Here is a 12,747-nt window from a genome sequence, read left to right on the forward strand (position 1 = left end):
TGGAATAGCTAATCACTTTAACTGGTAGTTTACTAATTCTGTCTTCACCATTTTATGATTCAGTACAGTATATATTGAGTGTATTTTAAGTTTACCAATAAGCCCTACACAGCAAACAGTTCATATTGTTAATGTAAATAGTATTCTAAAGTGCAAAAACTGCAACTAAGGGCACATCAGCCAGTCCTATCAAGGTACACAAAGCTGTCATTAAAGGGAAAAAAAATAGAGATTGATACCTTAAGGTTTAGAGCCCACACAGGTCTGGCAGAACCTATTTAAGGTAAGACCTTACATTTTGGGGAATTTGTCAGGCAGAATGAAAGGCCTGTGAAAATATTGCTGTTTATTTCTAGCAACTGAAACTATAGAGTAATGTTGTTGTAGACTTCTGGAGGAAGAGATAATTTGGTGTTTGTAACCAGATTGGTCAGTATAGTATGGCAAGTGGGTTCTGTACAGGCAGAAAGAGATTACATGTACATTTGCTGCAACTTTCTGATATATTTTGCCTAACATAGAAAACTTTTTAAAAAACAAGAAAACTACCTGGAGCAGGAACAGATGCATTATTCGTAGCATTATAATATCTTAGCATTATTTTCCCTTGACTGGGTTCCTTGTGAGGCACGCAGCTCCCAGTGCCCCTCTCCACATAGGTATATCCTATCAGAGTTTGTGACAGCTGTGTACTTCTAGGCCATACCACCGCTGTGTTATACTGAGATTTATATCGCCAATCTGGAAGAGCTTGTGTTTATATTTTTCTAAGCAGAACCAAAATCCTAACAATGGTCCATAGAGCCCTATGAGATCTAGCCATGCTACTCCCTCCCTTACTCCACTCTGGCCACACAGGCTTTCTCACTGGTCTTCAGATGGGTTTGAAATGGGAGACCATATTTAACCTAAAGATGGTAGGTCTTTTGGGCATTGACTAGAAACATAGAACAGGTAGATTTAACTCCAGCCGCTAGCAGAAAGAGCCACGTCTGCTTGAGTCTCAGATGACATTTATCACACAGTTGGGAGTCAGTGTCATTAAAAACCTGTCCCTCAGAGCCATTCCCCTAGGATCTATTGACTAGTTGGCGTGGAGCTGGAAACCCATTAGAATCATCATTTCTCAGAGAAATGAAGATGGTCAGCGTCACTGCCTGGTCTTAGGTTGGACCAGCCTGTAAATAATCCTTCCAAAAGCTAAGTAGAGAGCAGGAATAAAAGAAAAAATATTCTTCAGAGACTTGGAAAGGTCACAAGTGACATCATGGAAGAGTAGATGATATACTCTCAAAGGTGAGCTGTGTGCCACTTGCCTTGGTTTTTCTTGGGGCTGTGCCTCCTGTGGTTATCTGTGGTGAGAGGCTGCATTTGCCAGAGTTCAGACTGAGTTCATCTAGTACCTTTTTATAGTACTTTTGAGTACACTGGAACAAGGTTAGAATATTAATTTAGCCTGTTCGTCTCCAGCTGTGCCACCATAAAGAGGCTGCAGCTACTGCATCAGGCTTCCTATACTATGGAAAGAAACTAATTGCAGGTTACAGGCTGAAGCTGACAGGCTGCTCTTTCCCCAGCAGCCACTGAAAGTAACTTTTAAAAATCATTATTATTCTTAAGCATTTATAGCTTCCTTTTGTGTTTTCCAAGTGCCTCGGAATCATTTCTATTTGCTCTTCCTATTGATGTCCATGTGAGGCAAGTTAATATTGTTATGGCCACATGTTGCACGTGACCGACTAGGAACAGAGTATTAGGTAATCTGCTCCTTGGTACCATCTGTGTGATCTGCTGTAGACATCCTCAAAGTAGAAGCTCAGGTGTGCATTTTGTCCCTTAGCTCATTGAACCCATTTCTTCACTACTTGCTTTTAATTTGGTGTATGAGTATTAATGGCTTTTATACTTACTGACTACAACTTAACAGTAAAAAATATATTTTACATAATATACACACACAATACATACATAAAACTGAAACACTTTCAGGAAACATTACTTACTCTTCATGAAATACACTATGATATTTTCTATTCTCTTTTTGATGCCAGTTCCAGACCACTAAATTAATTTTAAGAACCACCATTTGGTTGTGACCCGCAGTTGTTATTGATTTTTAATCCTCACCCAAGGATGTTTTTATTGCTTTTATTTTTTAAAATATTTTTTATTAATTTCAAAGAGGAAGGGAGAGGCAGGGAGAGATAGAAACATCAATGATGAGAGAGAATCATTCATCAGCTGCCTCTTGAAATGCCCCACACGGGATCAAGCCTACAACCCCAGCATGTGCCCTGACCAGGAATCAAACCGTGACCTCCTGGTTCATAGATCAATGCTTAATTGCTTTTAGAGCGAAGGGAACAGGGAGAAAGAGAGAGAGAAACATCAATTGGTTGCCTCCCATAAGCACCCTGACCGGGGATCAAACCTACAACCTACATATATGCCCCAACTTGGGATCGAACCTGAAACTTTTTGGTGTATGGGAGGATGCTCCAACCCAAGCTGGGGCATGACCCATAGTTTTTAAAAATGCACTGCTAAGGAGGTACTTGAAGCTGATGAATACACATGACAGATTTTTCTGGAGCATCAGTTTTACTAAAAAGTAAAGGAGAAATACATTTTTATATTAACATATATAGATGCATTATGGAATAGCATGCAACTTCAAAGAAATTTTGTTTTTATGATGGGCTACTTAGTAGTATACTTCTAATCCTGACCCTTCTTCCTACCTCCACCCCAGTATGTATGTCCATGCTTCCCTCTTCTGTTAAGGGATAGAGACTAGAAAAAACTTGAGAAGTGCTATTCTTTTGGAAACTTTAGAACAAGTTTGTATCTTGACTAAACCTAAATGTTTGTTCGGAACTTTGAATAATATATTTTACAATCATTATTTATATTGTGTACTTCTACTCAATATGAGTGCCAGTTCCTGTTCTAGAAACTGAGAATACAGAGTGAACAAGAGGCAGAAATCTCTTCCTTATGGAACTCATATTCTACTGGAGGTAGGACACGAGGCATGGGGACAGGCAGTAAACCAACAAATTAGTAAAATAGTATGTCAGATGAGAGCAATGAAGAAAAATAAAGCAGATTGAAGTGGGGAGTCCTAGAATTGGAGATTGAGTGGTGTAATTTTATAAGTATGTTGGTCATGCAAGAGCTACCTGAAAAGATAATCCTATGCTAGTATAATAAAAGCCTAATATGTTAAGTGTCTGGTCATCCAGTTGGCCATTCAACCAAAGTGTAATATGCTAATGATATGCTAAGGCCGCTCAACCACTCGCTATGATGTGCACTGACCACCACCGGGGGCAGATGATCCAACCAGTAGGCTAGCTTGCTGCTGGGGTGGAGCCCTCCCGCAGTCCCTCCCTGGCTGGCCAACTTCCCATGTCCCTCCCTGGCCCCGATCGTGCACCGGTGGGGTCCCTCAGCCTGGTCTGTGCCCTCTCACAATCCAGGACCCCTCGGGGGATGTCGGAGAGCCGGTTTCAGCCCAATCCTGCAGGCCAGGCCAAAGGACCCCACTGGTGCACGAATTCATGTACCAGGCCTCTAGTATTTGTTAAAAGTAAAAACCTAAAGGAGGCTGGGAATGAGCCGTGCATATTACTGAAGGAAGAGAATGCCAGACAAAGGAACAGCAAATGCAAAAAGCCATGAGAGAGGAGTGTGCCTGGCATGTGCAAGGAGCTCAACAACAGGCTCCTGTGGCTGACATGGAACGAGCATGAGAAGAGTCGTAGCACATACAATCAGAGGTAATAGGCATTAGGTTCTAAGCAATTGTAACTTTAATTTTTATTCTGAGTGAGATTGGAAGTCATTGGAGGTTTGAGCAGAGAAGTATTTGTGAGCTGACCTACATTTTAAGTTTACTCTGGCTGCTGTGTCAAGAATAGACTGAGGAAGGTAGGTGTACGGAGTGGGGAAGGCAAGTACAGAAGCTGGGAGACCATTAAAAGGCTTTGCAGTATTCCATTTCCTGAGTTTGGAAGGACAGCAGGTTATTTTAAGGATGAGGAGGAGAGAGCAGGAATTTATTTTGGACATGTTCATTTGAAATACTATCTAAGTAAACATACCAAGTAGGCAGTTGGATATATACGTGATAATTGACATCTAATAAGCAAGGTAGGTATTGATGTATTAAAGCTCTTGGAAAATAGTTCCCCAACTTATCTGGGTTATACCTGTTAGGATAGTTAATTTAAAAAAAACAAAACAAAGGACCTCCCTCCTACTTCCAAAGCAATCAATATCATACTCTTTAAGGTTGACTTAGTTCTCTTTAAAAGTAACTGCCATCTGGATTGGAATCGAACTGGCTTCATACTGTGTTCCCTTGATTCTTTTATGCCTTAACTCCTGAGGAGTGATTGGCATATCCTTGGAGAATCTAGTATTCTTTGTGAATACATATGTTATTCTTCCTTAGCATATAGATGTTATTTTAGCTGAGTGATTTGAAACTAAAAGAGCCCACATATCACCCCATCCCTGCTTCATTCAGTATCAATTTATGTAATGAGAGAGATGTTGGGATTATGTTATGCACATAAATGATGTAGAGGTAGGAAAAAAGGATGAGAAATGAGTATTTAATTCCATTTGCTCAACATCTTCACCTTAATTTCATGCAACAGATATTCATTGAGCCACTAGTATGCTAGTGAAAAATGAGAGCCCCTGCACTCAAGGAGCTCATTGTGTTCAGGGCGAGGCAGGTGTAAAGTTAGTACTAAACCAATTGTATGCTGCAGTGGAAGTGTATGCACTGGGAGCTATACGGGGAAGGATAAGAGCTATCCTGAGAAATCTCAAGCTTGAACTGAATCTTAAGATTACATAGAGCCCTGGCCAGGTAGCTCAGTTGTTTAAAAGCAACATCCCAGATCAGTGGTCGGCAAACTGCGGCTCGGCAAACTGTGGCTCGCACATGCGGCTCTTTGGCCTCTTGACTGTGGCTCTTCCACAAAATACCGGCTCTTCCACAGAATACCGACTTCTGCACATGGGCCACAAAGTTCCAATCGCACTGTACATGCGTGCCTGCACGTGGTATTTTGTGGAAGAGCCGCACTCAAGGGGCCAAAGAGCCGCATGTGGCTTGCGAGCCGCGGTTTGCCGACCACAGTCCCAGGTTATAGATTCAATCCCTGGTCAGGGCATATACAATAATCAACCAATGAATGCATAAGTAAGTGATGCAACAAATCTCTCTCTCTCTTTCTCTCTCAAATCAATAAATAAAAATTTTTAAAAAAAGATTACATATTTTCCAGACAGCTAAAACTTCAGACGACTTTATTAAGTAGAAAGAACAGCAGGTAAAGAGGCACAGAGCTGTGAGTTTGAAATGCATCTCAGGCCAAGAGTAAAAGTTTGAGAGCTGCAAAGTGCAGATTTTGAAAAACTAATGGAAAAGAGCTGAAACACTTCCTCCCAAAGAGTGATCTGTGTGCAGTTGATCTTGTCAAAAGATGATATTTTACCAAGGGCACAGTAGCAAGAAGAGGCATTAAGCTAACGGTTTGCTAATAGGCCTTTTTATCTCTTCCGATCTCTTAACATAGTAGTAGTGCTACATTTGAGCATGTGTAAGATGTCCGGTAAGTCTAATATGATCGTCCTTAATTATGAAAAATTCTGAGTAAAAACGGTAAAACGGAAGACCGGGAATTTTTCCTTAACAAACACTTGTTATAATACTTATTTTAAGGCACCATTCTAAGTGCTTTGCAAATATTAACTCATTATCTTATAATAACCCATGCATTCAGTACTGTTGTTATCTCCATTCTACAGACAGGAAACTGAGTGGGTACTACTTGCCCAAAATCACACAACCAGTAACAAGAATCAGAATTTGAAATCACGTCTGATCTGGTTCCCAAGTTCATGTTCTGAACCACTGTGTCCATTGTTTCTGCTTTTCCCAGCTTCTCAGAATTATGTAGAACAGAAGTCCAGGAACCCTGAAATTGTATGTCAAATGTTGCACGCACATTTTTCAGAAAGAGGGTCCATGGCCTACGTCTATGTATTAAAAGCATCCGCAAGCATAATGGTTTAGCACTGCTAACCTAACCTAGAGGAGCTTTTCATGTCCGTTTCATTGCTAAAGAGCTCCAATTGGAATATGGATTCCCTCACAACAAGATATTTAAGTTTTTGGTTAAGTACCACCAATATTATTCCTTGGAGGACAAGGATTATCCTGTATTCTTTATATATCAAATGGTTAGGACATAGTAAACATTAATAAACAAATGAATGGCACATTGTGAAATATGGCTGCTTTATATTCAAAGATAATAGTAGATAATCACTTTGCATTTCACATAAGACCTTCATGTAACCACATTACACCACCCCAGTTTTCACCTCTAAATGCCCTTTATAGAGCTGGCACTCCTCTATCCTCTTGGTGCCCTTATTTGAAATGAGTTCTCCTTCTCTCAATACTAACTAAATATTAATTAGACAATGCCTCTTTCCCAGAGGCCCACACTGGTATAAATCTTTTGAAGTGGTACTCTAGCACCTCTAAAATGTCAAAAGTCCCTCTTTTCCTAAGGTTAATTTCTCCACTTATATTCACCATTCTCTAACTTCTTGAGAATCCTGCTGTTCCAGCATTTTTGGCATCAGATTATGTGATATAGATCACTCCTAGGAGGTTGGTAATTGAAAGGTTAAAAACACAGTTACTCCTGTTATTTGCAGATTTTTAATATTTTCTACAACTTTTGTGATATGCTATGTTAGTACAGTTTTGGTAATATTATACTTAAAATCCTTTTATTCTTGAAATATTAATGTTTATTGCTTATAATATTATATGTAAGATCATTTTCTTGAATAATTGGTGTTTATTGCATGTAACATTATCATATTTAAAATCGTTTTTCTTGGAAAAAAGACACACGCAAGTTACAAGGAAAGTAATTGATGAATTCTTCTGGGAGAGAGAACAGAAAGACTGTCAAGTAGACATAACCAAACTATGGAGGAGGAAATAAAGGTACTATTTAAGGTTGGGAAGATAGTAAGTCTTTGGAAAGAGGATATATGGAGCTCATAGCCAAAGTTTGATGAAGAGTAGATATGCTGTTGAAGTGTGGGCATTTGTCCCCACAAAGAAGTGTTGGGGGTGGGGATATAGTGGTGCTAGATAGGCACTCCCCCCACTCTTTGTTTTCTTAGAGCAAAATGAAAGAGAAATGGGCATGGTTACTGATTATAGAACTTGCCCAGAGAAATGTTTTCCTGCAGTGCCAAGAGCATAACTAGGAAAGTCACTAATGACAGAAACCAGTGGGAAGTGGTGGTTTAAAGCAGTTCTCCTCCTCTTCTCCCTTCTTACAGTGTATGGTTCTTATAATCTGCCTCACTGGAAGCTGCCTGTTTCTGAATGTATATGCCAACCAGTGTTGCCCCTGAATAAAAATACTTTTTAAAAAATATAAACAGCGTGCTCTGAATTGAAAGGGCCATGGAAGCTTGTATTGTGAGAAGAAAACTCATTTCTTTGCTTGCTCAAAGGCTTTTTCTTTATTTTGGAGAGGGGAGGATCAGGTTTTAGGGTCATACAAATTGCATTTGAGCCTGGTCCTTCTGTGTACTAGCAGTGTGACCCTGGATCTTTTTGAACCTCAGTTCCGCATCTGTAAAATGAAAAGGGAGTGACAACTACTTTGGGATGGTAATAATGAGTATTAGAAATTATATCATTAATAGGTAGGTGGTAGCAGCAACTACTGTTAATAACCATAGAAACAAAGGAATAATTGAATAGAATTCTGGGTATGGAACTTGTGTCTTGAATTCATTCCCCCTGGAGCTCCTCCTAGAGAGAGGTGGTGTTGCAGGTTGTCCCAGTACTCACTCTGACAGTGCAATGAGTAAGGATATACTTTGCAATGTATGGGCTGGTGTGTCTTGATTTGAGGGGTCCTGCTCTATCTAAAGGAGAAAAGAAATAGGGTGATATATTTCAAGACACATAAATGTTCTTTTCTGTGTTCTAATTTTCCCTTGTTCTTTCCTGGCAGGTAGCTGTGAAAAACAATATTGATGTCTTCTACTTCAGCTGCCTCATCCCACTCAATGTGCTTTTTGTAGAAGATGGCAAAATGGGTGAGTATGTCCTCCTGTCCTGGCAACTATACCTTTGCCCTTCCTCTGAATGTTAGGCGGAGCATAGCCCAAAAGTACAAGTTATTTTTTTTAAATATATTTTATTGATTTTTTACAGAGAGGAAGGGAGAAGAATAGAGAGTTAGAAACATCCATGAGAGAGAAACATCGATCAGCTGCCTCTGCACACCTCCCTACTGGGGATGTGCCCGCAACCAAGGTACATACATGCCCTTGACCGGAATCGAACCTGGGACCTTTCAGTCCGCAGGCCGACACTCTATCCACTGAGCCAAACCGGTTAGGGCAGTACAAGTTATTTTGAAGTTTGAAAAAAAATGGGATGGGTAAGGCTATTCTAAAGCTCTAATAATTGCTAATTATATATTCGCCTGAGTCACAGTGGTCTTGTTTTGCTGTTGGTCTCTAAATTACAATGCCATTTTTCTGAGTCACCCCAGCATACAGAGTATAGGCATACCTCATTTTACTACACTTCACAGGTACTGCATTTGGAAGTTTGTGGCAATCCTGCATTGAGCAAGTCTGTTGGTGCCATTTTTCCAACATTTGCTCACTGGTTTCTCTGTCACATTTTTGTAATTCTCTCACTATTTCACACTTTTTCATTATAATTATAGTAATTTGTAATAAACCACTAATATTACTCATGTGGTTGTTGACATTTCTCTCTTCCCTTACTTATAAAAGCACCATCTAATAAAACTAGTATATATTGGTACATATTAAATTGTATTGGCACTTAATTGACTTGGTTCTTACAGTCCTCTTTGGGTAAGCATGACAGACATATGGTGAAATTAAGGATCAGAAAGGTTACAAACTTACCCAAAGTTACCAAATAGGAAAAACAGTAGAGCCAAAACTAAACCTTACACGTAAGCTCTTCCAATGTATCTTAGTACTACTGATGCGGGATTAATTGACTTGGAGTATAGCATCTCTGCATGGCCAAAAATTGGCTCCAGGCCCAGGCTACCCCTGGCTGTATTGCTATTGTAAGAACCAGCACTCGAAAGGAGAAATGGTGCAAGTCATCAGAAATCAGAATATTGACAGATTGTGCACATCCTTCCTTTCCCTCTGCTTCCCCATGCAGAGCGCCAGGTCTTTCTTGCAACATGGAAGGATATTCCCAATGAAAATGAACTTCAGTTTCAGATTAAGGAATGTCATTTAAATGCTGGTGAGTAATGACTACATTTAATTTTTTGTCTTTATTTACCTCTTCTTTTTATACCTACCTTGTTTCTAGTGGTTATATGGTAGATATATTACTTTGCAAACTTCTCTTTAAAAACCTGAGATGTTTTGATGTAGATACTAGATTACTATAAGCCAACAGATTTAAGAAACAAGCTAGAATGGTTCCATCTTCACAGTTCAGTAGTTGAACATGTGTTAGTCATATTATTTGAACATCCTATAAGCCATCGAATAATTGAAATGGCATTTAAGGATGTATACTCTCCCTAGAATTAAAAGGACTATTTTTCCTTTATTATCTACCTTCAGTATGGAAGGAAAAGTGACTCTGATATCCTTATTTAGAATCTTGTGTTTGTTATTAAATAAGAATACATCATAGTTGATTAAAGACTAGTTGGTAACCTTTTTCTTTCTTGCCTTGTATCAGCATTTATCATGATACTAACCTCTTTAGTCGCCATTAAAAAACCCCAGACCCTTTTGTAGTTATTTTTATTACCATATTACCATAATAGAGGTAACACAAGAGGAGAAACAACAGCAGCTGTCAGTCCCTAGGGCTTTGATTCACTGAAGTGTTCCTCACGAGTGGAAGGAGCACTAAGCTCTTCAGAGTCCTGCCTTTGTCCAGTCTCTTTAGGTTAATACAAGGTTAAGTTTAAATAAAAGTTAGCCTTGGTGCTTGGTCCATACCTCCTTTTTCTTTATTTACCCCTCATTTCATTCCCCATATGTTGCCGGTTCTCATAAGTGTTTTTCTTATGCTGCCATCCCCTTATAGCTAGAGCATAGTACTGAAAGAGGCAGTATGGCAGGTACAGAGAGGAAAAAACTGTCTTCTCGCTCCAAATTTTTCTTTTTAATTTTAGTGTTTTGGGCTCTATGATGTATTCATGCTCTGTTCAGACAGATCTTTTCTGACAAGGTTTCTCCAGAGCCCTTGGAGAGGTGTTTGAGGAGATAAGTCTTCTATAATTTTTATTGTAATAACTAGTTAATTGATTTTCTTCAGGTATACCATATATCTGCCTTCTTTCCAATATATTCTTGGTCTAGGTTTCTCACCATGACTGGTTATGTCTTTATGCAACAAAACCAGAGTTTTTGCTGTTACTAGTACACATGTGTGCACACGCGCGTGCACACACACACGCACACAACCATGCTCAAATTGAGCTGCTTTTTGTGCCATGTTCTAGGTAGATGGCAGTGTTTCCTGTCACTCTCTGTGAGGTTCACCACAAAACTCATTTGATGAGTGTAGGAGGTTGGGCAACTTTCCACAGTACAACAAGCTGTTCTTCAGGAGGACGTCAGGTGCTTCAGGAAGCTTTCAGGTCCACGCTGGCTGCTAATGCTAAGAGCCAGCATGGATCCTGTTAAGAGAAGCAGCCTCTGTACCCAGCTTGGAAAAGCCCAAGCCCTTCGTTATAGTTACCCTTGTGGTAGTTGGTCCTTTGTCAACATTTCGTATATTATGCTCCTGAAAACATTTGTTCTTTTAAAGGGGGGGTGGGGGGATGGTCCTATGGTCAATTAAAGTTGAAAAAATGCAGTGCACGATGTGCCTGTCTTAGAAGTTGCTATTGCACATTAGCACACTAAAAGCTGAGGAGTCCTACACTGAGAACACCTATTTAGATCATTGTTGACTGGCATTTAAAATTACAGAATGTTAACATTTTTTGGAACACAAGAGTTCCTTGAACACGATCTGGGAAACATTGGCCTATAGACACAGAGAAAGGCCAGACTAATTGGAAAGATTTGGTTTCTGACATCCAGTATGAAAGGAATATGCTTTAAACGGGAGGGGAGGAAGTTTGGATAACTTAGTCTGGCCTGCCAAAATAATAGAAAAGATCTCCCTGCTTCCAGATTGGAATCGTGAGCACTCTTGTACCTTGATGTACATTCGTGATCTTGCCAAAGAAGTATCTGGCCTTTCTCCCAGTGGGGCTGTGTCCTCTGATGTAGCCTGGACCAGTTTCTCGGAGCAATTCCGTTCTGATCAGTTCTGCCATGGCTCCATGCCAGTTTCTCCTGGCCTTGGGTGCTCCAAATGCCAGCGAATGGGCTTTCCGGCGTTACACAGCTCTGTGGTGGCACAGCACATGGAGTAGAAGGAGAGCAGCCTCTCTGTGTTCTCCAGGAGCCCAAGCTATCATTTTCCCACACTAAACCACTGCTAGTCTTTCAAGAAGCTAATCCTTTCTCGCTTTCCATCTGCTTCCATCTCAAGGTCTGGAGTGCCCTGGCCTTTGCACTTCCTTCCATTCTTGAAGCTCTATTAACATGAATGTTTCCAGGTTTAGTGCCTTCTGATTCAACACCCTGGGTCTAGCTGAGAGCTAAAAATACCATCCTTTCCAGCTGATCTGCCCTAATCACAATAGCACCAACACTTTAAATAGCTTTTCTGTGCCAGAGTAGACATTTGACAGATGGCAGTAACAGTCTGAGGGCTATGGGAAGTTACAAGCTTAAAGGACTTACCAACCTAGCATTGAGCTTTTACTTTTGCTCCTCCATTTCTTTCTAAAGAAGAAACTCTCTTCCCAAGCCTTAATAATTAATCAGATCTTAATAGAAAGGCATATGTGATAGGGGTGCTTGTGGTGCCACTAGTTATGAAAATACTAGATCAGAAAGGCACTAACTTATGGGTCTCCCTGCTTTCTAGTACTAGTCATCTCTACTGGTGTCAAGAGATCTGTATGAATCTGTTTTGTAGCTTACCATTATAGCTGCATTTAGGGTTGGTATATGTCTGGGACCACTGTCTTAAGTAAATAAGTAGTTGCATCTCTAGCCATATCTAGAAAGGAATCTTTCTGGCAAGCAGTCTACAAACCTTTTTTTTTTTATGTTTATTATGCTCTGAAAAGCTCAGAGGCATGTTGTATATACAGGGGTAGGCAAAAGTAGTTTTACAATTGTTCATATGGAAAATAACACAATAATCTATATATAAAAAAGCCTTAAGCGACTGTTATGACTGGAACGACCGGTCAACCAGTCGCTGTGACACACACTGACCACCAGGGGGCAGACGCTCAACACAGTAGCTGCACCCTGGTGGTCAGTATGCTCCCACAGCCAACCTCCCATGGCCCCTCCCCCACACACACACTGGCTGGCCTCCTGCGGCCCCTCCCCCTGCCAACTGTCCCCCTGATAGGCCCCGATTGGGGGGAGGCCAGCTGGCCAACCTCCCGGGGGCCCCCCCCCCCGCCCACCCCCCCCCCCCCCCATAAGCTTAGATCGCTGGCCAGGCCGAGGGACCCCTCCCATGCACGAACTTGTGCACCAGGCCTTTATTAAGTTAATAAATAATACAAGAATAAACTGTGT

At 40.6% G+C, this 12,747-nt stretch overlaps 1 protein-coding gene across 1 annotated transcript in view; it reads left to right on the forward strand.

Annotated features, from left to right (window-relative positions):
• AP2B1 (adaptor-related protein complex 2, beta 1 subunit) overlaps positions 1-12,747 on the forward strand; it is an 89,687-nt gene that overhangs the window by 67,395 nt on the left and 9,545 nt on the right. Inside the window, exons 16-17 of the mRNA XM_014534765.1 lie at positions 8,079-8,163; positions 9,284-9,370. Coding sequence (XP_014390251.1) covers positions 8,079-8,163; positions 9,284-9,370 — 172 coding nt within the window. The remainder of the gene's footprint in view (positions 1-8,078; positions 8,164-9,283; positions 9,371-12,747) is intronic.

Source organism: Myotis brandtii, unplaced genomic scaffold (assembly GCF_000412655.1).
Source record: "Myotis brandtii unplaced genomic scaffold, ASM41265v1 scaffold1327, whole genome shotgun sequence".
Taxonomy (NCBI): Eukaryota; Metazoa; Chordata; class Mammalia; order Chiroptera; family Vespertilionidae; genus Myotis; species Myotis brandtii.